The sequence below is a fragment of the Sciurus vulgaris genome (assembly GCF_902686455.1).
Source record: "Sciurus vulgaris genome assembly, chromosome: 10".
Classification (NCBI taxonomy): Eukaryota; Metazoa; Chordata; class Mammalia; order Rodentia; family Sciuridae; genus Sciurus; species Sciurus vulgaris.
In genome coordinates, this window is record NC_136470.1 from 87,696,494 (window position 1) to 87,721,595 (window position 25,102).

General features: G+C 39.8%; 2 protein-coding genes across 6 annotated transcripts in view; one reads left to right on the forward strand and one right to left on the reverse strand.

Annotated features, from left to right (window-relative positions):
* The first annotated feature begins 7,297 nt into the window (after positions 1 to 7,297).
* Positions 7,298 to 8,058, forward strand: LOC306637814 (peptidyl-prolyl cis-trans isomerase A-like). The gene has a single exon (XM_079100633.1). It carries the CDS (start codon positions 7,341 to 7,343, stop codon positions 7,833 to 7,835), a length of 495 nt encoding a protein of 164 aa, XP_078956759.1. The 5' UTR covers positions 7,298 to 7,340; the 3' UTR covers positions 7,836 to 8,058.
* A 2,967-nt stretch (positions 8,059 to 11,025) lies between these two features.
* The window catches only part of SENP2 (SUMO specific peptidase 2), a 36,616-nt gene continuing 22,539 nt past the window's right edge, over positions 11,026 to 25,102 (reverse strand). For 3 of the 5 annotated variants that reach the window (XM_079100614.1, XM_079100615.1, XM_079100616.1), the window contains 6 exons: positions 24,125 to 24,256; positions 22,375 to 22,578; positions 21,329 to 21,408; positions 16,937 to 17,021; positions 14,173 to 14,268; positions 11,026 to 12,418 (listed from right to left, as the gene is read on the reverse strand). In XM_079100614.1, the coding sequence (XP_078956740.1) occupies positions 12,356 to 12,418; positions 14,173 to 14,268; positions 16,937 to 17,021; positions 21,329 to 21,408; positions 22,375 to 22,578; positions 24,125 to 24,256 (660 nt within the window). In that variant the 3' untranslated portion in view covers positions 11,026 to 12,355. Of the gene's footprint in view, positions 12,419 to 14,172; positions 14,269 to 14,804; positions 14,872 to 16,936; positions 17,022 to 21,328; positions 21,409 to 22,374; positions 22,579 to 24,124; positions 24,257 to 25,102 lie in introns of all 5 variants that reach the window. The other 2 variants (XR_013757279.1, XR_013757280.1) reach the window with 2 other exon arrangements.

Consider the following 25,102-nt stretch of genomic DNA (forward strand, 5'->3'; position numbering starts at 1 on the left):
GATTTTCCATTTCATTCTTCAGGTTTGGGAAATTTTCTGATATTATTTCATTGAATAGGTTGTTCATTCCTTTGGTTTCTATCTCTGTGCCTTCCTCAATCCCAATAATTCTTAAATTTGGTCTTTTCATGATTCCCATAGTTCTTGGAGATTCTGTTCATGATTTCTTACCATCTTCTCTGTTTGGGCGACTTTATTTTCAAGATTAAATATTTTGTCTTCATTGTCTGAGGTTCTGTCTTCCAAGTGGTCTAGTCTGTTGGTGATGCTTTCCATTGAGTTTTTCATTTGGTTTATTGTCTCCTTCATTTCAAGGATTTCCGTTTGTTTTTTTTTTTTTTTTTTTTTGAGAATCTCTATCTCTTTTTTGAAATGATCTTTTGCTTCCTGCAGGTGCTCTTTCAGCTTATTGGTATTATCATTCATTGCCTGCATTTGCTCTCTTATCTCATCCTTTGCTTTGCAAATCGTCTTAATCATGTATAATCTGAAGTCCTTTTCTGACATTTCTTCTAACATACTGTCATTGGATTCTATTACTATAGAATCTAGATTTGTTTGGATTATTTTCTTCCCTTGTTTTTTCATGTTGTTCATGTATCTTCCCCTCTAGTGCTGCAGATCTGGGGTATTGCAGATTTCCCCCTGTAGGCTTATAGTGGCCCTATAGGTGTCCAAAACCCTTTCTTTAAGGGGAGATCAATATTAGCAGTGCCCAAATCAGACACTATGCAATCCTAGACTAAATAGCCCCTATGGGGACAATAACATCATGTAAATAAGGGAGAAAGCAACTCTGAGGGAACAGGTAAACAGAAGGAAAAGAAAGCAAGAAATGTAAAGAAATAAAAACTTAATTTTTTTTTTAAAAAGGAGAAAAAAGAAAATCTACTGTATAATAGTCATATACTAATGAAACCTCCCAGTGTTCAGTAGCCTGATGTATAAGAGGTACCTGACAATGAGCTTCAAGCCTCCAGCAGGTGTCTCAGGATGGGATTTGCCCCACCCAAAGATCGGAGCTACGGCTTCCAGGATTATCCAAGATGGCTGCTCTGGCTTCCAAATGTGTTGGCAAATAGGGAGCTGCAGCTCAGGGGTGGACGTGGTCAGCTGGAGGTCCTGGAGACAGGTTGCAGTTGGTCTGGCAGTGGTCTGGAGGTCGGGTGTGTTTGGTGTGGTTGTGGGATCCAGGAGGCCGGGTGCCATCAGTTGGTCTGGGTTCCTGGTGATAGGGCGCAGTCAGTTGGTCTGGAGGTCCTGGCGGCAGGGAGCAGTCAGTTGATGTGAGGGCCCCAGAGGCAGGGAGTAATCGGTTGGGCTGAGGGATCCTGGAGACGGGACTCGGTCAGTCCAACCAGGGGTCCTACAGGGCCTGGCTGTTGTCTCAAAATGGCGGCAGCCACGTGTAATCAAACCTGCAGGAACTGTAACGGTGAACTTCCAGGCAGTAGCAGGCAGCTGGTTCTCCACTGGCGGTCTGCGGTCAGTCTGCTGGCAGCTGTCGGATGATTGGGAGGTGAACCTCGAGCGTTGAGTGATGGATAGGGGTAAGGCAAGTGATGGACAGGCGAGAGGTAGGCAAATGGCGGATGATAGACGCCTGACAGTGAGCAATCTGCTCTCAGAAAAGGCGTCAATATGCTCGCTGGTATTGATTTTTTTTTGGAATAAACTAGGTATACCTTGGGAGAAATAATTACATTGATATGGTTAGTGACCAAGATTTTTTCAGTGTTACAGTATAAGATCAAGAAAAATCTTGGAAACCAGGTCTGATGGCACATGCATGTAATCCCAGCAGTTTAGGAAGCTGAGGCAGGAGTATCAAAAGTTTGAGGCCAGCCTCAGCAATTTAGCAAGATCCTGTCACAAAATGAAAAATAAAAAGGGCTGGAGATGCAGTTAATCACCCCTGGGATCAATTCTCAGTACAAAAAAAAAAAAAAAAAAAAGGAGGAGGAATGAAAAAGAAAAACCTTAGATCTTATATTTGAAATTGAAGACATTAAAACTATTCTTTTTTCATTCCAAGAAAATCATTTCCTAGTCTGTTGCAAAGACTTGGGAGAACAAATAACCTGGGAGAAATTAACATTAATAGTGTCTTAATTCTAGAATTTCTCACTAAAAGAAATCAGGACACCAACAAGAAATGGCCAGGAAATGTGTAAGATAAGCTTTTACTGTACTAATCAATAATTAAATAGAATAATTACAGGCTGAGAATATAGCTCAGTGGTAGAGTGCTTACATGGCAGGTGAAGAAGCCCTGGGTTTAATCCCCAGTGCAAAAAAAAAAAATTGAATCAAAACAGCCTATATCCCTCCCTGTATGATTTATATTTCAAGGTAACCAGATAACCCATTTTTCTTTATAAACAGGGCATGGTGGCCCATACCTATATCGCAGCAGCTAGGGAGACTGAGGCAGGAGGATCGTGAGTTCAGAGCCAGCCTCCAGCAACTTAGTGAGACTCTGAGCAACTCAGTGAGACCCCATCTCTAAATAAAATATAAAAGGGCTGGGGATGTGGCTCAGTGGCCAAGCACCTCTGGGTTCAATCCCTGGTACAAAAAAAAAAAAAATTCTTTATAGAACAGTTCAAGCTAATGAACACAGAAGGATGTTTTTTCATCAGCTTTTTCATTGCTGTGGCCAAAAGACCTGAGAAAAAAATTTTAGAAGAGAAAAGGTTTATTTGGGGCTTATAGTTTCAGAGGTCTCAGTCCACAGGTGACTGACTCCATAGCTCTGGGTCCCAGGTGAGGCAGAAGATCACGGCAGAAGAGTGTGGCAGAGGAAAGCAGCTCAGAATATGCCAATCAGGAAACAGCTCAGCTCACAGAAGATAAAACATATAACCCAAAGGCACGCCCCCCAAGGATCTTTCTCCTCCAACCACACCTTACCAGCCCACAGTCACCACCCAGTTAACCATTCATGCAGGTGGACTGACACACTGATTAGATTAAGGCTCTCATAACCCAACCATTTCAGCTCTAAAGTTTCTTGCATTGTCTTACACATAAGCTTTGGGGGACACCTCATAACAGGATGATAGAATTAGACAATCACCATTTTGTACCTCTGAACGAAGTAAAAGATCATCAAATAAATTTAAAACCATAAGGAGAAAGATTTATAGGAAACAAAATGGGGAGTTCAGGCCAACACAGCCTGAACCACTGATTAGTCTTAGCACCACTAAATGGAAGAGTCCGAGGTATGCTCATGATGCAGTCGAACAAGATCACTAATTTCCCTCGATGAATAAATTAAAACTGTGTGTTAGTCAGCTTTCTGAGGCTAGGACAAAGCACCTGAGAAAATCAATTTTAAAGAAGTTAAGCCAGAATTAAGGACAGGCAGTTAGTGTAGAAATAGGGAATCGGGTCAAATCGAGGAAATGAAGCCATGAAGCCATCTGCCTCTGGAAGTTGGAGACTGCCCCTGGAAGAATGGAATGTCAAGGATCTCCGGAGCCCATTGATTATCAAATTTACCTGCCTTTATCAAGGACTGCAAGCATGGAGCTGCTAATTAATGCCCCCTGGGCCCTTACCTGCCTGAATCACCTTGGCCCTCCCCCTGCCCAGGGCTTCTCACTTAATGCAAAACCAGACCTAGTCACTAGGCAGGAAGGAGAGATAAGCGGGGAGAGAACTGGAGAACAAAAGAGACTTTAACCTATAAAAGATGTAGCGTGCGCTCACTTCTTGGGACTGTAGAACATCAGCCATGGCCCCCTTCTTCCTCCTGGGAGAAGTCTGTATTATTACCTTTAAATAAAACCTGCTTAATATGCTTGCCTTGGCGTGCTTCTCTAGTGTTCAGACTTCAACATTAGAGGGAGCAGAACTCGTCACCGGTAAACGGTGGTATCAAAAGGACAAGTTTATTTTGGCTCTGGTTTCACAGGATTCTGTCCACGGTCAGTTCCCTCCGTTGTCTTGGTCCAACAGTGAGGCAGAGCAACCTGGTGGGGAGCGTGTGGCTTCACACTCTCCAAAACTGCTTACCTCATCATGGAGAAGCAGAGAGAGAAAGAGGAAGTTGGGGGGGGGGGGGACACTCCAATATTCCCTTCAAGTGACCTAACTTCCTTATCCTAGACCCACTCCTTAAGGTTCCACCACTCCCCAGTAGCACTAGGGACCAAGCCTTTAGCTTATGAGCCTGTGAGGTGTAAGGGAAATCCCATGGAAGCACGCCGGACTCGGGAAATCACAAAGGGAGTTTGTTAAGCAAACAGTGTCTCCCTGCAGGGTAAGAGAGAAACTGAGAGGAAAAGAAAGGGAAAGAGAAAGGGCATGCGCTAGAGAGAGTGGAAAGCCAGGAGGATAGAGAAAAGTGAGGAGGACAGACAGGAGAACAGACAGAAGGACGGGAAAAGACGGCGGGGAAGCTACAGTAAAACAGTTGAGTTCCCCCGGGCTAACAGGGGACCAATACGGAGAAGGATACTTGCAAGCTGACTGATGAACCAATAGCTAGCTAGGATGTTCACAGATTGACAAGTGGTTGGGAGGCGGGAAAATGGCTGCAACAGAAAAGGGGGAGAGCAGCTTTGTACATTACAATAGGGACTTTTAAGCTCCAAATCACAACCATCTGAATCTCAAGGCTTTAAATGAGAACTTACCAGTTTCCATGAAATACAGGGGACAAAAGAATCAACCACCACCAGAGCTGTAAGTCAAATCTGTAATGTGGGATGTTCTACGGGAAAGCAGTTTCTCAAAAAATAGTATGAAGAAGGAAATTGTTACTGAATAGAAGAGATTAAAGACATACAAAGCTGGGTGAAGTGGCCCACTCCTGTATCCCAGCTACTCAGGAGGCTGAGGCAGGAGACTCACTTGGGTTCAGGAGTTGGAGGCCAGCCTGGCAACACAGCAAGACACTGTCTTAAAAAAAAAAAAAAAAAATAGACATAGTTGCCATAGGCAATGTACAAATTTGACTCCTGTGTTAACTTCCTGAGACTACTGTTAACAAATTAGTACAAATTTAATGACTTCAGTTTATTCTCTCATAATTCTGGCAGCGGAAATCTGAAATCAAGGTGTTCTCTCTGAAGGCTCTGGGGAGAATTCATTTCTTGCCTCTTCCACCTCTGATGTCTCCAGGCTTCTCTGGCTTGTGGGAAACCTCACTCCAAATTCTAGCTCTTTCTCTGCTGCAGAAGCAGGGGTGTAGCTCAGTGGCAGATATTTACCTAGCATTGCACCAGGTCCTGGGTTTGAGCCCTAGAACCTCAACAATAGAAACCTGCTTTCTTATAAAACATGGGATCATGTGCAGGCCCTCTCAAATAGTCCTAGAAAAATGCTTTTCTCAAAATTTCAAATGATATCTTTTGTCACAGAAGGTAATATTTAATATTCCCTTTACCACATAATATACTATTCACAGGTTCTAGGGATTAGAAGGTGGACTTGTCTTATGGTGGCCACCGTTCAGCCCACAGTGTATTCTTAATTACAAGAATAAAACATTCCTTTCCAGTGCTGTGATCCAAGCCAGGGCCTCACACGATAGGCAAGTACTCTACCACTGAACTATCCCTCAGCCCCTAAAACACCTCGAAACAAACAGGAAGATAAGAATATGAACTGAGCATCAGGTGATTTTAGCAAATTCTAATTGTTAGGTGTGAAATGACAGGGGTTTCTTTTCTCTTTTTTTTAGTTAATAGTGAAGGAGACATTCTGAAGTATTTAGGTAGAATCACATGATGCTGTGATATCAGATTTTGTTTTAAATTACTGCAAACCTGGGCTGGGATGCAGCGCAGCAGCACAGTGCGGGCTTTGCCTGTGCAAGGCCCTTGTTTCCAGCCCCACCATCACCAAAAACAAACAAAAACCCCAAGCCCTCCACATCAGACCATCCCCCATGAAAAGCATAAATAGGTGAACCAAGATTTAGCCACATTTTCTTAACTGCTGAAAGGGGTCGGGCATGGCAGTACACGCCTATCACCCCAGTGATTTGGGAGGCTGGGGCAGGAGAATCACCAGTTCAAAGCCAGCCTCAGGAACTTAGTGAGACCCTGCTCAGAATAAGACATAAAAGGGGCTGGGGATGTGGCTCAGTGGCTAAGTGTCCCCGGGTTCAATCCCTGGTACTGAAAAGGAGAAGTGGGGTGGGAGTGGGGAAAGGTAAAGATACTGAAAATTCTATAAAACACTATTCTGGCACCAAAAGTACTGATAAAAGAATTTCTGACTCATCCTAGTAAACAGGCTATCCAGAAGATATTTATCTCCCTTAAACTTCACAGCTGATTCTGATAATAGGCCAAATGTCTATTAAGTGGTCAAAGAGGGCATGGGGCAGGTTTATTATGCTTTCTCTACTTTTTTGTGTCTTGAAATTCCCATAATACAGGGTTTCTTTTGTAAAGTAGTTGAAAAAAGATAAAGTCATCCACTAAAATGAGACATTAAATACATAAGAGTGAACTAAAGACCTGCTCATGAAAAATACTGTGAAACTAAGTCCATCAAGACCCAAACCTTTGAAGCTGGGCATGGTGGCACACACCTGTAATCCTAGGGACTCAGGAGATTTAAGCAGGAGGATGGCAAGTTTGAGGCCAGCCTCAGCAATTTGGTGAGACCCTACCTCAAAATAAAAAAATAGAGTGGGGATGTAGCTCAGTGGTAAAGCACCCTGAGGTTCAACCTCTAGTTCCTCTGCCCTCCAAAAGAAAAAAAAGGACAAACTGTTACCTGTGCTAGAAAAGTCAAAATACTGATGGGTGCCAGGCATGATGCTGTATATCTGTGATCCCACTTACTTTAGCAAGACTTGTCTCAAAATAATAAAAGGACTGGGGAGGTAGCTTAGTGGTAGAGTGCCTTTGGGTTTAATCCCCAGTTCTGTGCCAAGAAAAAAGGGGTTGGGAGATGGGTAATTTTTTCCTGATTTTTTTTTTTTTTTTTTTTTTTTTTTGTGGGGCTGGGGATTGAACCCAGGGCCTTGTGCATGCAAAGCAAGCACTCTACCCACTGAGCTATATCCCAGCCCTCTTACTCTAATTTTTAAAAAATATTTTTAAATTATGGGTGGAAAAAAAATTGTCGATGGACCTTTATATGTGGTGCTGAGAATTGAACTCAGTGCCTCATATATAAAATAGGCAAGTGCTCTACCACTGAGTCACAACCTCAGCCCTTATAATTTTTAACCCAGAAATTTCAATTCTAGGGATTTGTCCTAAAAGAATAAGACAAACTTTATATAAGATACTATTGCTGGAATATGTGTTTAAGGCCACACACAGCGCTTTCAAGACGCCGCTGTCGCCTGTGGTCGTTCTTTGTCAGCCATGGTCAACCCTACCGTGTTCTTCGACATTGCCGTCGAAGGCGAGCCCTTGGGCCGCGTCTCCTTCGAGCTGTTTGCAGACAAAGTTCCAAAGACAGCAGAAAATTTTCGTGCTCTGAATACTGGAGAGAAAGGATTTGGTTATAAGGGTTCCTGCTTTCACAGAATTATTCCAGGATTTATGTGCCAGGGTGGTGACTTCACACGCCATAATGGCACTGGCCGCAAGTCCATCTATGGGGAGAAGTTTGATGATGAGAACTTCATCCTGAAGCATACAGGTCCTGGCATCTTTTCTATGGCAAATGCTGGGCCAAACACAAACGGTTCTCAGTTTTTCATCTGCACTGCCAAGACTGAGTGGTTGGATGGCAAGCATGTGGTCTTTGGGAAGGTGAAAGAGGGCATGAACATCATGGAAGCCATGGAGCGCTTTGGGTCCAGGAATGGCAAGACCAGCAAGAAGATCACCTTTACCAACTGTGGACAACTCTAATACATTTGACTTGTGTTTATCTTAACCACCAAACCAATCCTCTGTAGCTCAGGAGAGCACCCCTCCACCCCATCTGCTCGCAATATCCCATAATCTTTGTGCTCTCACTGCAGTTCTTTGGGTTCCATATTTTCCTTATTTCCCTCCCAAGTCTAGCTGGATTGCAGAGTTAAGTTTATGGATTATGAATAAAAACTAAATGACAAAAAAAAAAAAAAAAAAAGGCCATACACAGGAATACTACACAGCAGTTAAAATGACATATTCATTGACATGAAAATATATTCAATGCTGGACCTATTTCAAGATAAAATAAAGAGATGGGAACGTAGTCAGTGGTAGAGGGCCTCTGGGTTCAGTCCCTAGTACCTACCCCCCAAAAAAGTTCAAAATAAATGAAGTGGAAAGGAATAACTACACACACACATGCATACGCACACACTTCTATATTTATTAACAAGAAAAACACAAGCATGCACAGGGATGGGGGAAGGGCAAGATGTATGAAATACTAACTTTGGGTAGTGAATTTGTAGAACTGTTACTTCTTGCCTTCTACCAGTATTTCATTTTTCTACTGTGGATTTCTATTACTGATATTTAGGAAAATTATAAGAGGGGGCAGGGCGGCACCTTGGGAACACAGATTTACCCCTATATGTCCTTAGGGAAGGCAGTGTTTGAGGATGGAGGTGGTAGGTGTATTTGAAAGTGCATGCTTTCAGCAACTATATGTTGCTGCTTCTGAAACTTTGCCAAGTGTGTTCTGTTCCATCAACAGTCCCACAGGTGACACAAAGAAAAGGTTCAATGTCCTTGTTTTGAGAAATGTTAGGTTAAGCTGTAAGTAGTACAAAACAATGTTTGCTACCAGTCTCAGGAGGAAAGGACATGGGACACATACTACTAAGCCACAGACCCCTTGTTTTGCAACCTGTAAAAAGAAGTAACAGGACTTCTACTTAACACCCTTTAGGAATGCTAATGTTTACCTGAAGAATATTTACACCACATATTTCTGTCCAGGGTCTGAGGGACAGTTTTCCTAGATTTTTAGATGGATCATCTTATGACAGCTTCACATTTCTCTTTTTTTGTTCTCAAGTTTTATAGTTTTAAAAAACTTGCATTTTGCTGTCAAGGTCATTCATAGGTGTTTCCAAACTGAAAGCCTAGGGCTCGGGTCATAGCTCGGTGCTAGGGCACTTGCTTTGCATGCACACACCAACAATGCGAAAAGGGAAAAATCAAACAAAACAAAACGAAACAACAGCAAACCCAAATCACCACCACCACCAAATAAACCTGTTTCTCCATTCATCAGTGGGCTGAGAAATCAACGTGGTGATCTCAACCCTCCCTGTTTCTATAACGGAACTCTTACTACATAGTAAGGCTAGGTACTGCTTGTGAAAATTTTGTATGTGCACTTATAATTTCATAATATGTTGGTGTGTGTGCTGGTCAAAACATAAAATATATTTATTACTATGAGTTGCAATAAAAAATTTGAAAGCCACTGAATTAAAGAGATGAATTTATTGGTAAATAGATAAAATTAACACCTATACCAACACACCCAAAATCTACCTTTTAATTAAATTAAAAGAAGAAAATCATCAAAGCAATACAGTTAGCTACATCTTCAACTTACAAATGAGTTAAGTACCAAAGTTTGAATATTAGGTGCTTGGAGTTTTTCTCAAAGAAACTGTTATAAAGAGAGTAGGTCCCCAGTCAGTTCACAAAAGCCAATTTAAACAGTGGAGCTTAGTAACTATAGTACTAAGGTTATCACAAACTTGACTTTTTCTATATTGCCTGTTTATTCGTCTGAGGCTCACTGGATCTTGAAGGAAACAATTCTCCCCATACCCACACCTGGGTCCCAGCACTGAGCATATCCTCCCAGCACAGATAAACACCCACCATTCCCCTTGGCAGTCCCCAAGTTGTGCTTAGGACTTCAGAGAAGGACAAGATCATAGGTTCCATAGCTATAACTGAGGTAGAATATGGAGCTCCCAGGAACATCGTCCAGATGCCCCAGGTCTATTTCTCTTCCACCTCAGCTCGGCACAAGGTCAAGCATGAGAAAGCTAGCTTACTCACCAATAGTTTGTGTTTTTATCTTTATTGATTTTTAAGAGACTACCTACTAAAAAGGAACAATGGGGGCTGGGGATGTAGTTCAGTGGTAGAGTACTTGCCTAGCATGTGAAGGCCTTTCGTTCAATCCCCAGTAGTGCAATGAGAAAGGAAAACTTGTGCTTGTGCTTGTGTTTGTATGCGCGCGCACGCGTGCGTGTGTGTGTGTGTACACAAAAGAACCATGGTTCACTGCACCTTTTTTTGGGCCCCAAACTACTGCAATTTGAAAAGAAAAATCACTGGTTTTATGCTAACTTACTACTGATATAATCAATAGCTACTTTTATCACCTAATCATTTTTCTCATAAACTGTTCAGACATAGGTTTTATTACCAACATGCTGCTTTGCATCAAGGAAGACATGTCAGTGCCCAGGGAATGCTGGTCTGTGGCATTTCACCTTAAATACAGGAACTCAGGGTAAAGGAGAATCCTCCTCTCTAGCTTAACACTCTGCTCCTATCAATTTCATTATGTCCTGGAAGATATTTAGAGTTTTTCTGAAGAGTAAACTTTAATGGAAAGGTCGGTGAAAACTGCTCTTAAAAGGCCCCTCGAATAGCACATGAACCTCCCGTACCATTCATCTGGGCAGAATATAAACTTCTATTCCAAACCCTAACCCACCATGGAACACAGTTTAACTAAGGTTCTAAATTCCTACGTGAACCAGACTTGGTGCCCAGTGGAAACCAGGTTCCAGAACAGCACAGACCCAGTAAGCCCCGGAGCTTTTTGGGCTGTGCCGGCTGCTTGCTCTCAATACTCACTGGCCCAGCCCCGGGGAAAGGATCACGCTGCAGGAAGGGTTCTCTGTGCAGCCCCAGCCTGAGAGAGAGTTAGTACAACCGGCTAGGCCTTTAGTTCTCACCTGACCACACAGCCTCTGATCTGGTCACCAAGTAGGACACAGCAGCGTTACTTCACATGGCAGACCCCATGTCGCATACAGGGCACAGGAAAAATGGTTCCAATATGCCTCTGTGACCAGCAGCCTGGGCCCTCCAGGTCGCAGACACTTACATGAATAGCTTACACCCAGTTTTTCCTCTCACTTTTATGTACCAGAATGAGTTTGGAAGGCTAAAGCAAGGAAAGGGTGAGAAATCATTTCAGCATATACTTTCCAGGTTCTGCCAGACAACCTTTTATTACATCATAAAAGCAACACTAGGCACTAGATCTTGCAAAATATGTTCTGACAAACTCTAAACTTTCTGAAATTAAAAATGCATAACCACATCTGTAAGATTTTTAATGAACAAAAAAGTTAAATACAAACTTTCATATGCAAAATAGATTATTATATAACCTCAGAACCAAGTGCTAAGTCTTCTTCCACAGATTTGAATAGGGGTGGAGTGGGGGGATGTTAATCTTAATGAGCACAAAACTGAATTGAGCTTAATAAAAAGAAAAAAAAACTGAGGAAAAACAGCTTTGAACTGAATACTATCCTGTGAAATGGACAGCTCTGGCCAGCCCTTACTGAGGTTTATAATCAATCACATCTAGGGTAAAAATGAAGATTTAGGGTCTATGGTTACTTTGAATCCAGTTTCAGGAGTCAGTCAAGTCACCTCAATTCCAGAAAGGGAAGTGTCTTTACGATGACCATGATACTCTTCTGAAGACACATGGATGGCCAGAGCTCCTTGGCCACACTGCTGCTTTTCCACAACACTGTGCCAATGCTGGAGTGTCAGACTTCTTCTGAAAGGCAATCGGCCCCCGACAACACAGCATTTTTGTTTCTCCTGGCATTTTCCAGCCTCAAAAAAGAGGAGACCCCTTACTTCAAGTTGGCAGTTACTGCTCCAGCATTAGGAAAGTTAATTAACACTTCCTTCCTCTCCCCACTGAGGTCCCTCCTGATCTTCAGCAGGGAGTAGCAGTTTGATTAACATTCCTTTCAGAAATAAATAGTTCAAACAAGTAATTTAGAGTTAACTGTAAAAGAGCAGTGGAAAATGGCCACCACCCAAGGTTTGCAAATGAGTGAGCAAATGAATACACGTGAACAAACACACGGAAAAAAACAATTCATAGAATAAATCCTGCATTTCCCACATTCATAGGGAAAGAACTCTTAAAAACAAAAAACATAATAATTAGCATTTGTTCTTGTGTGGGTTGAACAGTCAAGGGCTCTGAGCAGGCACAGCCTTACAGACAGGGTTGCAAGCAGCCCCTCCACACCCCAAGTCAGGACTGTAGTGCAGAGAGGGGCCTCCATGCACTTTTGACAGCTCAGTACCTGTGAGAGAACAGAAATGATGCAGGGACTTTTTAACCCACAATGCATGAGGTATATGGATATGTCCGTGAAAGAACCACCAGCAGCGAGAGGGAGCAGGCGGGGGCGTTCTCACAGCAACTGCTGATGAAGGATTTCCCACACCATCTTCTTCCGGAAGAGAGGCATCTGGTGCTGCAAAAAATCCCACGAACAACGCACCAGTTACACACTGAGGAGCGCAGCATCAAAACCTGTAGGTGTCACCATGTAAATGAAGTGGATGTTCATGTCCTTTAAGTTATGTCCACCTTGACATTTTATAATGTATCATGTTCATAATTACAGGTTTGGACCCCAGCACTGGGGGAAAAAATACATGAGTATCAAAACCAGAAGTGCAAGAGATGGCACAACGGGCAACTTTTCTACTTAAATGTACTTTCAAAACATTCTATGATGAATATTATTTGCTTTTATATGAAAAAAGTGGACTTTATTTATATAAAGAAAAGAATTTGATCTACAAATTTGTTTTACTAGTGTTATACACTGTCAATTCTGTTAAAAAAACGGTTTATTCCCTTGAAATCTCAAGTTCGGAGAATAATCAATTCCTTGCTAAATTTAGCAGCAAAGGATGAAATGTAGTTGGGTGTGGTGGGGCACACCTATAATCCCAGCCATAGCAACTTACTGAGAACCTATCTCAAAAATAAGAAAGGGAGTAGCTCAGTGGTAGAGTGTCCTGGGTTCAATCCCTAGCAGAGAACGAGAGAGAGAGAGAGAGAGAGAGAGAGAGAGAGAAAGAGAGAGAGAATATAATGAGATAATGAGAATATGTTTTGCTTAATGATATTGCCTTAATTGACAATAAATGCATAGGCCAATTGTTAAAGAAGCAAAACAAAATATCAAAATGACCTATAATTCAACTGCCTACCCCCTACCTTCTGATGAATCAAAGTTCACACCCTTAATATACTATTATAAATAGTTAGGGTATATGACTTTATTAGTGAGTTCCTGGAATGGGGTGGGGAGTCAACACAGGATTCTTTTTTTTTTTTTTTTGTACCAGGAATTGAACCTAGAGGCCACTTAGTCACTGAGCCACATCCCCAGCCCTTTTTTGTTTTTTTATTTTGAGATAGGGTCTTGCTAAGTTGCTCAGAGTTTCACTAAGTTGCTGAGGCTGGCTTTGAACTTGCAATGCCCCGTCTCAACCTTCTAAGCAGCTGGGATTACAGGCACGTGCCACTGTGCCTGGCTATGGTTGATTCTTATATTATTTTAAATAGTTAAAACATAAGAGTAAAAAACTATACGTTCATTCTTAGTCAAACTGTGCCTTTACTTTAGACTGCAATTGTATGAATTCAGCAGGGGACCCCTAGTTACTTCATGCTGCTCCAAAGCTTTGTTTGGCAAACATCTATCAAATTGAAAAGATCTGCTGAAGAGAAATTATTTTAATTGGGGTTGTCCTTAGTTTTAACAGAAATTCTCAAGAGTTCCCAATATACTTGAGTTTTCACTCAAATGCAGAGCCATGGGGAACCCAAACTAACCAGAACAGAAAAGAATAGCAGTATTCACAGGGATATCTTAGACCTGTAGCTTGTGTTTTCACAAGGCCTAATTTTTCCTTGCTATTATGTATACTCACATGTTCCCCTCTTTAGCTAAAAATAACAGTGAACAATGGAGTTCAGAGGCATGCAAATTATTCCATTCGTCACCAAAGACCAGGATAAACCTGAGAGCAGATGACGTGACAAACTTTGATTATGGCAAGAGCAGAGCTATGCCCAAGGGCTACTGCAATAACAACGCTGTAGTTCAGCAACTCCTATAATTGAGGCCTTAATGTGTGCCAGGAACTGACTGGTAAAGTGTTCTACCTTGTATAGTAAAAAGCAAGTGGATAAGGAAGGATCTTTACTCACCTGAGTAAATGTGATAGGTTTGTCCCTAGAAATATAATCTGCATATTTACAAGTAAACATTCCACAATCACTCCCATTCAACTGTTGAGGAATCTCCTAAAATTACAAAAATAAAAGGAGGAGGTGGTAAAGTATTGCCAAATACAACTTCCTTAGATTTTTTTTTTTCTAAATATCTAAATACTGTGGAAAAACAGTATTATAAAGGTAAATGTTAAATCTATTATTGCACAAACACACAGACACACACACTAACATAATTAGCTTTACTCATAAAAATCCTAATCATAAAAGTATGAAAATCATAAAAGTAACATTAAAGTATGAAACTCCATGGAAAATGTTTTTTATGAGAAAGGAGAAAAGCAAAGTAAGATTTCCATCTCTTCGCTCTCACTCAAAGAAACTAAACTGAGGGCTGGGGTTGCAGCCTAGAGATATGAGAGAGCACGTGCCTAAATACATGAGGCCCTGGTTCCATCCCCAGCACTTAGGAAAAGAAAAGAAATGAAACCAAACTGGAAGGTGTATTACTAGGAACAGGAATGCTAGTCAGAATTATTTCAGAAAGTTATAACTTTAAAAAGGGTTACGTGTAGGTTAATCAAAGATACACTTAAAATGCAACTAACCTATACTTGGAAACTGCAGTTTATCTTCTGATCCTAGCCAGGAAAACAGGCCTACTGCTTTGGACCCCTATCAAGAGGAACAGACACAATGTACCAATAAAAAATATGGGGTTAGGGGCAGGGAGAAAGAGGGACAAATAAAAAAGCCTCTGACAGGCTTAAAAGCCTCTGATAGGTTAAAACCAATTACAATCTGTCCCTGAGCAGAAACAGAACTTGCTGCAAGCAGCATCATAATGCAGAGCATATAATGCCTGACAGGGTAGTGCACGCCTGTAATTTCAGCCACTAGAGAGCCTAAGGCAGAAGGATTTGAGACAAACTCAAGGCCAGCCTTGGCAACTTAGCAAAACCCTGTCTCAAAAAAGAAAACAACAACAAAAAAACAAACAGGAAGAGGGGTTGAGGATATAAGGATATAGTTCAATGGTAAAATGCCCCTCGGTTCAATCTCCAGTACTGGGGGTGGGGTGGGGGGAAGGGCATCATAAGCCAAAGGTGGCAGATTTCAAACCCACAGGAGGTAAACTTACATAGCCCAAGGCCTATCTTATCCTAATCTTGGCCAACCCTTTACACACTTGGGCTGTTAGTCATAAAGAGTACAAGATAGTAAGAAACTGATTTCACTGCTGGAAAACACACTCAATGACAAAAGCTCCATTTTTATTCACAGAAATACAGTTGATTGCTGTAGAAAAGAAAAGACAGAACATGCACATGACCCATACATATGCTAGGTGCCTCATACTTTTCTCCCTGGGCTGGCATCTCTCAGAGGACACAGAACTACAGACTCCAATCTACAAAGGAAGAGTATTTGTTTTTTTTATTACATTTTCCACACCAGAACACAGTATTGATCCTAATTGACTCTTACACCTATCCTCTCCTCAGTAAATTTCAAGGCTCAACTTTCAAATGATTGAATTTAGAAATGGAAATGTTTTTGCATGAAGATTGTGGAGCCATCATATACAGGTTAGAGCTAAAACGGAATTCATGTGGCTAACTTTAAAGCATAGTCATTAGGATTCAAAGAGGGATACATTTTTAAATCTTGAATTGGGAGGAGATTCAGCATGCTTGACTCTTGAAAACCTATGGCATGGGACCCTAAAACCTAAATAAACAAATCCCCAGATAAATTTTGGGCAAGAACTTTTAAACTTTCGTTAGCACTAAGAAAAGTAACTGACTTAACTTTATTATTATTATTTTTTTTCAATTCTCTGAAATGTGCTTGTGTGTGTGTGTGTGTGTGTATACATATATATATTTCAATTTGACATGACTGCAGCCACCTTGGGTCATGAGTGCCAGGAACTTCCCCTGAGTAACTCTCATCAGTTTTCCTCACTGTCTCCCAGCATATTTCGAATAGACAAAACAGTACAGTGATAAGTGGAGCTTTACAACCAGACCCGGCAAAGTAAGTGAAAGCAATGTGTCTAAGTCTTTCATATTCACTTGAGATAAACCAGATAATCCTGGCTTGAATGAAGTCACCTAAATCCCGACTACTTTATTAAGTCTCCAATTACTTGCACTCTGCAATCCTGGATCTGTCTACCTCTTTCTTGGATCTCATGGCACGTTGGGACTGGTTCTCATATATTGGAACTGGATCTTTCCAAAAACCAGCTTTAATAGAATTAACAGATTTGGAACAAGAAGTTAAAGACTAAGAAGGAACTATTCTGGTTAAATTAATGGCTGCAGATTTGGAAGTAGGTCATTCTTAAGATGTCTACTTCAGGGGCTGGGGTTGTGGCTCAGTGGTAGACTGCTTGCCTAGTCTGTTTGAGGCACTGGGTTCGATCCTCAGCACCACATAAAAAGAAAAAATAAAGTTATTAAAAAAAAAAAAGATGTCTACTTTAGGACTGGGGGTGTGTAGCTCAGTGTAGAGTATGCACTTAGTATTCATGAGACCCTGAGTTCAATCCCAGCACCAAAAAGAAAAAAAAAAAAAAAAAAAAAATATATATATATATATATACTTTAGGAGAATGCATGCCATGCATGCTTAAAGCAGTGAGTGAAGTGAGGGTAGAAAGGAAGCCAAGACTGAACAATATACAGTCAGTAAATGAAACAAAGTAGTTCAAATGTAGATGAATATCACTTACATGTGGCTTCATGCTGTAGTGGGTCCACTCTAAAAGATTTAGATCAATATTTCTTTTGGTCTTACTTTCATCCTGTAAATACTGACTAAAGAAAACAAAAACAGCAAAGAATGAATAGATCAATGAATCCCTAGGAAATTGACCATTATGACAAAGGAATTTGTGATGTTTAACAGATATGCTATTCTCAATCCGAGTTACATTAGCTTTTCAAAAATGTGACTGCTTTTTGGTTTTTAAATTTCATTTTGAATTCTCTTTTTCTAGCAAAAATTGTACACACAAAAGATCACTAACCACTATAATAACCACTCCAGAAATAATTACTATTACCAAATTGTTGTAATACACCTTCATACACACCTTTTTGTTTGCTTATTTTGGTACTGGAGATTGACCTAGGGGTGTTCTACTACTAAGCTACATCCCTGGCCCTTTATATTTTTTAAACAGTGTCTTGCAATAAGGTACCCAGGGTGAACTTAAACTTGGGATCCTCTTGTCTCAGCCTCCCAAGTCACTGGGATTATAGGGATGCCCCACTGTGCTTGGCTATACACACAATTTTAAAACATACATTTTATTCTATAATTAATACCTATAATTCCAGCAACTTGGGAGGCTGAGGCAGGAGGATCAAGTTGGGAGACCAGCCTCAGCAACTTAGCAAGACTCTCTTCAATTTAGCAGGACCCTGTCTCAAAATAAAACATAAAAAGGACTGGGGATGTAGCTCAGTGGTAAAGCACCTCTAGAGCTCAATCCTAGGTACCATTAAAAAAAAAAAAAAAAAAAAAAAAAAACCTCTCATTTAACAACTTGCTTTTTCTCAATTTAAAATAACTATGACATAAGATATATGTCCTGAACTCTTGAAAAATTAAATAGGCAAGAAGACTGTTCTGAATTAAAGGAGAGACTAAAAAGACATTAAAAACATGTCTGAACCCTGACTGGTTCTTGGACTGGTGGGGGAAAATAAAAGATAGCTGGAGGTATCAGAATATGGACCATATATTACATATTACTGATTTTTGTAAGTGTGATAATAGCATTGTGGTTATAGAGGAGAATTTATTTATTCTTAGGAGATATATATTTAAGTACTAGAGTGATTAATTTTATCCACTTCTCCAGGTTATCAAACTCAATAACCCAGAAATCAGTTCTAATTCTAAGGTGTATATAAGGTTAGCATGCATTAGACCAGGACATACACTTTCAATGGGGGTGGTACTGTCCCCAACAGGGTAAAATATGGTTTTTAGAGGATAAAAATCATAGGTATTTCCAAAGCTCAACTAGCTAAGACATACTCACTAGTGGTATTTTTTCTTATTATGGAAAAATTAAATTAAAATTTTCTCCTAGAGTGGGGAGAATAATGAAAAAACGGTTGAGAAAAAACTGAACTAGGTGCATCAGAAAAGAACAAAACTCGGATGCCCACAGGAAATGATCCTTTCAAATGAAAGGAAGAGAAAGAATGAGTATGACTGTAAAAAAGTATGTACTTTTTTTTTGATATCTGATTATAAACAGCAAACAAAATCATACTGTATGAGTTCAATAAATAGAAATTAGCAGTGTCTATGCATGCAATGATATATTAATATATGTGTATATGCATTCACAAGTACATATACACATTTTATATCCTACATAGGAAAGACTAGAAGGATATATATAATTTGGTATATTTTATGATTTTTAAAAATTTCTTTTTCATTCAAGATAAACGACCATAAATATAAGTTTTTTTTTTTTTTTAAACTGGGGATTGAATTCAGGACCTCATGTGTGCTAGGCAAGTGCTCTACCACTGAGCTACATCCCCAGTCTTTTTTTTAAGTTTTAAATAGGGTCTTAGTAAGTTGTTGTGGTTAGCCTCAAACTTGTGATCCTTCTACCTGAATCTCCCAAGTCACTGGAATTACAGGTGTGCAACACTGCACCCAGTTGAAAAGATCTTTTACAATAAAACAAATTGGGGTGGGGTAGAGATAAATGAACTAATTATTGTTAAGAACAACGTTTCTGGGTTGGGGTTTTAGCTAAGAGGTAGCAAGCTTGCCTAGCATGTGTGAGGCACTGGGTTCCATCCTCAGCACCACATAAAAATAAATAAAATAAAGGTCCATCAACAACTAAAAAAAATATATTCTAGAAAACCCACAGCTTTTCTTTATAAGATTCATTTAACATGTCCATTCATTCTTACTAAAGGTAAAAGAAGGAGCCTACAGGCTGGGGCTGTAGCTCAGCAGTAGAGCACTTGTCTAGCACACGTGAGGCTCTGGGTTTGCTCCTCAGCACCACACAAAAATAAATAAAATAAATGTATCGTGTCCATCTACAACTTAAAAAAAAAAAAAGGAGCCCGCATTTGCTTCCAGTGAGCAGAGGAGGTTCAAAAGGGTCTTATCTTGCTAGGTGCAGCATGGGTGAACCCCTGGGTTTATTCCCCAGTACCACAAAAACAAAAAAAGTATGATGGGGAGAGGGGCCTATCTTCCTGATATGCTACTTCACTTTTAAATCTATGTCACCAACTCATGTCACAGATAATAATTATGCTTTAAAGGCAGGTTTATAGCAATTGCTACAGGAGTACCCTCTTATCTGTGATTTACTTTCCACAGTTTTAGTTATCCATTATCCAAAGGTATTAAATAGAAAATTCTAAAAATAAACAATTCATAAATTTTAAATTGTATACTGTTCCAAGTAGCATGAAGACATCTTACATCATCTCCTCCAGCCCATCTGGTTACATAAATCTTCCCTTCGCTTAGCATATCCATAATGTATATACTACCCACCTGCATTTAACAGCAGTTTTGGTTATGAGATTGACTATATTGGTATTACAGTGCCTGTATTCAAGTAACACTATTTTACTTAATAATGGTTCCAAAGAGAAAGAATAATGATGCAAAAGAAGCTCCATGACAAGAAATATGGAAGGACAGATTAACTCTGGTACTATGTGGTAATGCTGCAGGGTACATAGGAAAAAACATAATATCTGTAGGGTTCAATACTGTCAGTGCTTTCAGGCATCCACTTAGAATATATACTAACAGATAAAGGGGGAACTACTTATTGTATTTGGAATAGTTGCCATAAGCCATACATTTTAATTTAAAAACTGCCCTTGGGTTCTGAGATGAACCCAACTACCATGGAAAGCACAGAGACATAAGTGGATTTCAGAATTTACAGGACCAATACTCCCCAACTAATAATTCTTCTTTTTGGGGGGTACTGGGGATTGAACTCAGGGTCACTCAATCACTTAGGCAAATCCCAGCCCTTTTTTGTATTTTACTTAGAGAGAAGGTCTCACTGAGTTCCTTAGGGCCTCGCTAAATTGCTGAGGCTGGCTTTGAACAGACCCCGCTGGGATCGCAGACCCCGCTGGGATCACAGCAGTGCGCCACCAAACCCGGCTCCAACTAATAATTCTTTAAACATTCAGAATAATGTATTAATCCCAAAAAATCTAATTTAAATCACAGGACTACATTAAGATATATTTTACATTATAACACAAGGCAAACTTGTTTTCAATGATGCTATTAAATAGGATTTCTCAGGTTAAATCAGGTATTAGATTATTTTTAAACAAAAAGACAGATTCAAATTAAGCCCTGAGCCACTGGGAAGACAGTCTTAACTATACATTAAGACTGCCATCCAGTGGAGTTGGAGAATATCATGCTAAGTGAAATAAGCCAATCCCAAAACACCAAAGGCCAAATATTTTCTCTAAGTGGATGATGATACATAAACAGGGGTGGGGGAAGGAAAGATAGTGGACTGAGACAGACATTATTACCCTATGTACATGTATGATTACATGAATGGTGTGAATCTACATTGTATACAACCATAGAAACAAAAAGTTGTACAACATTTGTGTACAATGAATCAAAATGCAGTCTGTAAAAAAGAAAAGAAAAGAAAAGAAAGACTGCCATCCAGGCTGGGCACGGTGGTGCACACCTGTAATCTCAGTGCCTCAGGAGGCTGAGGCAGGAGGATTACAACTTCAAAGCCAGCCTCAGCAACTCAGTGAGGCCCTAAGCAACTTACTGAGACCCTATCTCTAAATAAGATATTTTTTAAAAAGGAGGGGAGTGGGGTGCTGAGGATGTGGTTCAATGTTAAGCACCTCTGGATTCAATCCCTGCTACCAAAAAGAGAAAAAGGAAAAAAGAAGGAAAGGAAAGGGGAAAGGAAAGAAAAGGGAAAAGGAAAGAAGAAAGGAAAGGAAAGGAAAAGAAAAGAGAGAATGCCACCCAGAGCTGCTTATTAGAATTAAATAAAAGAGACATAATCAAAGAGGGCACAATGAAACTACAGTGAAGTTTTCCAGCCTTTACTTACAGGAGAATCTCACAGATCCTGTGGCCCTTTTGTCCCATAGAATCCAGGTATTTAAGACACTTTTTTCTTAGGTCCATCACCTATAATGGGAAGGACAGCAACATGGGGAAACTGAAATATCTTAAACATTAACAGACACACAAAATATATCTCTAAACAAAAGCATCTTTAAAAAAAATCAACAAATGTATAAACAGATTAATTTAGGCCCAGTTTTAGCTTTAAAAAAGTTACAAAGTTACAAAATAGCACAGATGAGTTTAATATTATATATTTCTATTTCTAGATAAAGAAATAGAAGCTTTTTTTGTTTGTTTCTCCTTTACCTTCACCTTTCTTCAATAAACCTATACCATCTTACCAATCTTATTAATGAAACTAAATACATAAATAAAATTACAAAACTCTTCTCTTAGAAATGAAAGCTCCTCAAGTGCAGGAATCACTCTTCTAGCTTTCTAAGTTGTCCAACTTAAGAACTGATTGGGAAACTGGGTGCAGTGGTACATGCCCACTATTTCAGCAATTCAAGAGGCTGAGGCAGGAAACCTCAAGTTCAAAGCCAGCCTTAACCTAGGAAAGACCCTGTCTCAAAATAAAACTAAAAAGGGCTGGGAATGTGGCTCAGTGGTAAAGAGCCCCTGGATTCAGCCTTCAGTATAATAACAAGTGAACGGATGAAATAAGTAGGGAGCTGGGCACAGTAGAGCATGCCTATAACCCCAGCAACTCAAGACCAAGCCAGAAGAATTGCAAGTTTGGGGTCAGCCTCAGCAACTTAGTGTGACCCTGTCTCAAAATAAAAATAAAAAATAGAAAAGGGCTGGAGATGTGGTTTGGTGGTAAAGTGTATGCCTATCAGGTTCAAGGACCTGGGTTCAGTCCCTAGTACTGCCAGGAAAAAAAATAATAATAATTGAGAAAAGATTCTTTAGTGTATGCCCTTCATACATACTATTGGTCTTTCACTGAACAAAGAATAACTTTCATCATTTAAGAAAATAGTTTGTTTCCTTAAATGCCAACAATTAACCCTCTTAACTCACCACAAGGCTCCAATGTACCTTCCGATGAATAGGCACCAGAACAAGTTCTTGTTCAAAGAGATTTACCCCTTTGGTCCATCTTTTCACTGCTTGGTAACCCCCAGACTTTAATTTAGGATAAAAGAAAGTACTGAATACATGAAGTGCTGGATAGCCTTGCTTTTTATTTCTTTCTACTAGAAGATTCATGTAAAAATTAATGACCTGCAAAATACCAACAAAGTAGAAGTTGGAACAAGGTAAGTATATTCCTGAAACTAAGTTTCTACTTGCGTTAGTATGAATTAGAAAGTGAGGTGCTTAGGGAAGGTCCTAAAGGGGATAAAAGGAGATAAAAGGACTGTCTATGGAAGAAGACAGCAAGAAACTGATCATTGAAAATGGGAAAGATTAAGAGGGAATGAAGGGCTAGAATGTAGCTCAGTAGTAGAGAACTTGCCTAACATGCACAAGGTGCTGGGTTCAATCCCCAGAATGCCAAAAAGAAAATTGTATTTTTTAAGACATATGAGTAACACTTATAAGAACCAAGAAGTCTGGGCAATAATGAAAAGGTGAATGCAACTCTATCACACAAGATATGCAGAAAAATTAACTACAAGCATATTTTACAATATAAAAATTATACCTCAATTTAAAAAATATTAACTGGAAAGAGTTGCCAAAGTATCTATAGTAATTTGAAAAATAATTTACTTTTCCTGTATTTCAAAATAAGAAAAAAAAAAAACACATTACATTTATAATGTAAAACAAAACATTCTAGTTTTACCAGAATGTTTACCAAGGTAGGAGGATCACAAGTTCCAGGACAGCCTTGGCAACTTAGGTATAGCTTGTCTCAAACATAGTTAGTAAAAGGACTGGGGATGTAACTCAGATGAAGAATGTTCCTGAGCAGACGAAAGGAGAGGAGAGGAGAATGTTTATAGGCAACTAGGCATGGGGAGTGGAAAGGAAGGCAACGGGAAGCAATGCAGGGACTAAACGACAGAGGAAAGGAATAACTAGAAACCTGCCAAGAACTAAGAGCTATCTTTTGCTAAATATATAGGTGTTCAAGACAATAATTAGGCAACTCTTTGGAGTTATCACTTGCAACGGTTTGAATCTGTGTATCCCTCCAAAACTCATACCAATAGGATAATAAGAGGTGGGACTTTGGGGAAGTGATTAAGGCATAACAGTTTCAACCTTGTGGGTGGGATTAGTGCTTTCATAAAAGAGGCTGAATGCAGACAGCCTAGTTCCTTTTGACCCCTGCCATGTGTAAGGATTCAATGTTCCTTCTTCTCATCATCTTAGAAACAAGGGAACAGGCCCTTACCAGAAATGAATCAGCTGGTGCCCTGATCTGGGACTTTTCAGCCTAAAGAACTAAAAACAATAAATTTCTACCATTGGTAGATTACCTCTGTAGTCTGAGGTGTTTAGTTATAGCATTAGGAAGAGACATCACATCACACAAGTAAAATACTTTCCATTTATTAGGGACAATCAGGATTCATAAAAATGTCATTAAAGACTAATAAATGACATGGTGGATAAGGACAGATGCACAAGAGAAATACTGTGGCAAAAGTAACTATCTTTGTAAGGTTTGGGATGTTTTTGTTTAAAAAACAAAACAAAAAACCTAAAACTTGTTTTACCAACCCCTTATAATTAGGTACAAATCACTTTGATTATAGATAACAAATGGTTAAACATGATGATAGTCAAAGTGGGAAGAAAAAAAGAATGAACTTACCTCATCATTGAGCCAGTGATAGTTCTTTAAGGTCTGGATATCTCCTCGAGTAATCCGCAATTTGAAAGCGCTACTTAGGATCTCATCCTGTGGGCCGTGGCCTAGGGCATTACTGATTTCCTTTTCCATGTCCTAAATTAGGAAGTACAAAGGCTGCTATTTTAGCATAGAACCACTAACAGATATTCGGCAAAGTCAGGCTAAAAAAGACTTTCGTCTCAGCAACACATGACACTTGAGAAAAAACATTGTCAAAGATTTAGAAAATTCAAACTTGGAAAATATTCAAACTGAGCTGGGCGTGGTAGCACAGGCCTGTAATCCCTGTGGTTCGGGAGGCTAGAAAGAAGGATCACGAGTTCAAAGCCAGCCTCAGCAACTGTGAGACACTAAGCAATTCAGACCCTGTCTCTAAATAAAATACACAATAGGGCTAGGGATGTGGCTCAGTGGTTGAGTGCTTCTAAATTCAATCTCTAGCCCCACCCCCCAAAAAAGAAAATATTCAAACTGAGCTGGGGGCATGGCTCAGTGGTAGCTTGCCTAGCATGCTTGAGGCCCTGGATTCAGTTTGCAATACATCAAAAATAATTTTTTTAAAAAAATTCAGACTTAGATTCAATGCAATTCCAATTAAAATCCCAATGATGTACCTCACAGAAATAGAGCAAGCAATCATGAAATTCATCTGGAAGAATAAGAAACCCAGAATAGCAAAAGCAATCCTTAGCAGGAAGAATGAAACGGGGTATCGAAATACCAGAACTTCAACTATACTACAAAGCAATAGTAACAAAAACAGCATGGTATTGGCACCAAAATAGACAGGTAGATCAATGGTACAGAATAGAGGACAGGGACACAAACCCAAATAAATACAATTTTCTCATACTAGACAAAGGTGCCAAAAATATGCAATGGAGAAAAGATAGCCTCTTCAACAAACGGTGCTGGGAAAACTGGAAATCCATATGCAAC

Bases quoted from the DNA above. Each gene is read 5' to 3' on its own strand.
- LOC306637814 (XM_079100633.1), top strand. From the start codon at position 7,341: ATGGTCAACCCTACCGTGTTCTTCGACATTGCCGTCGAAGGCGAGCCC.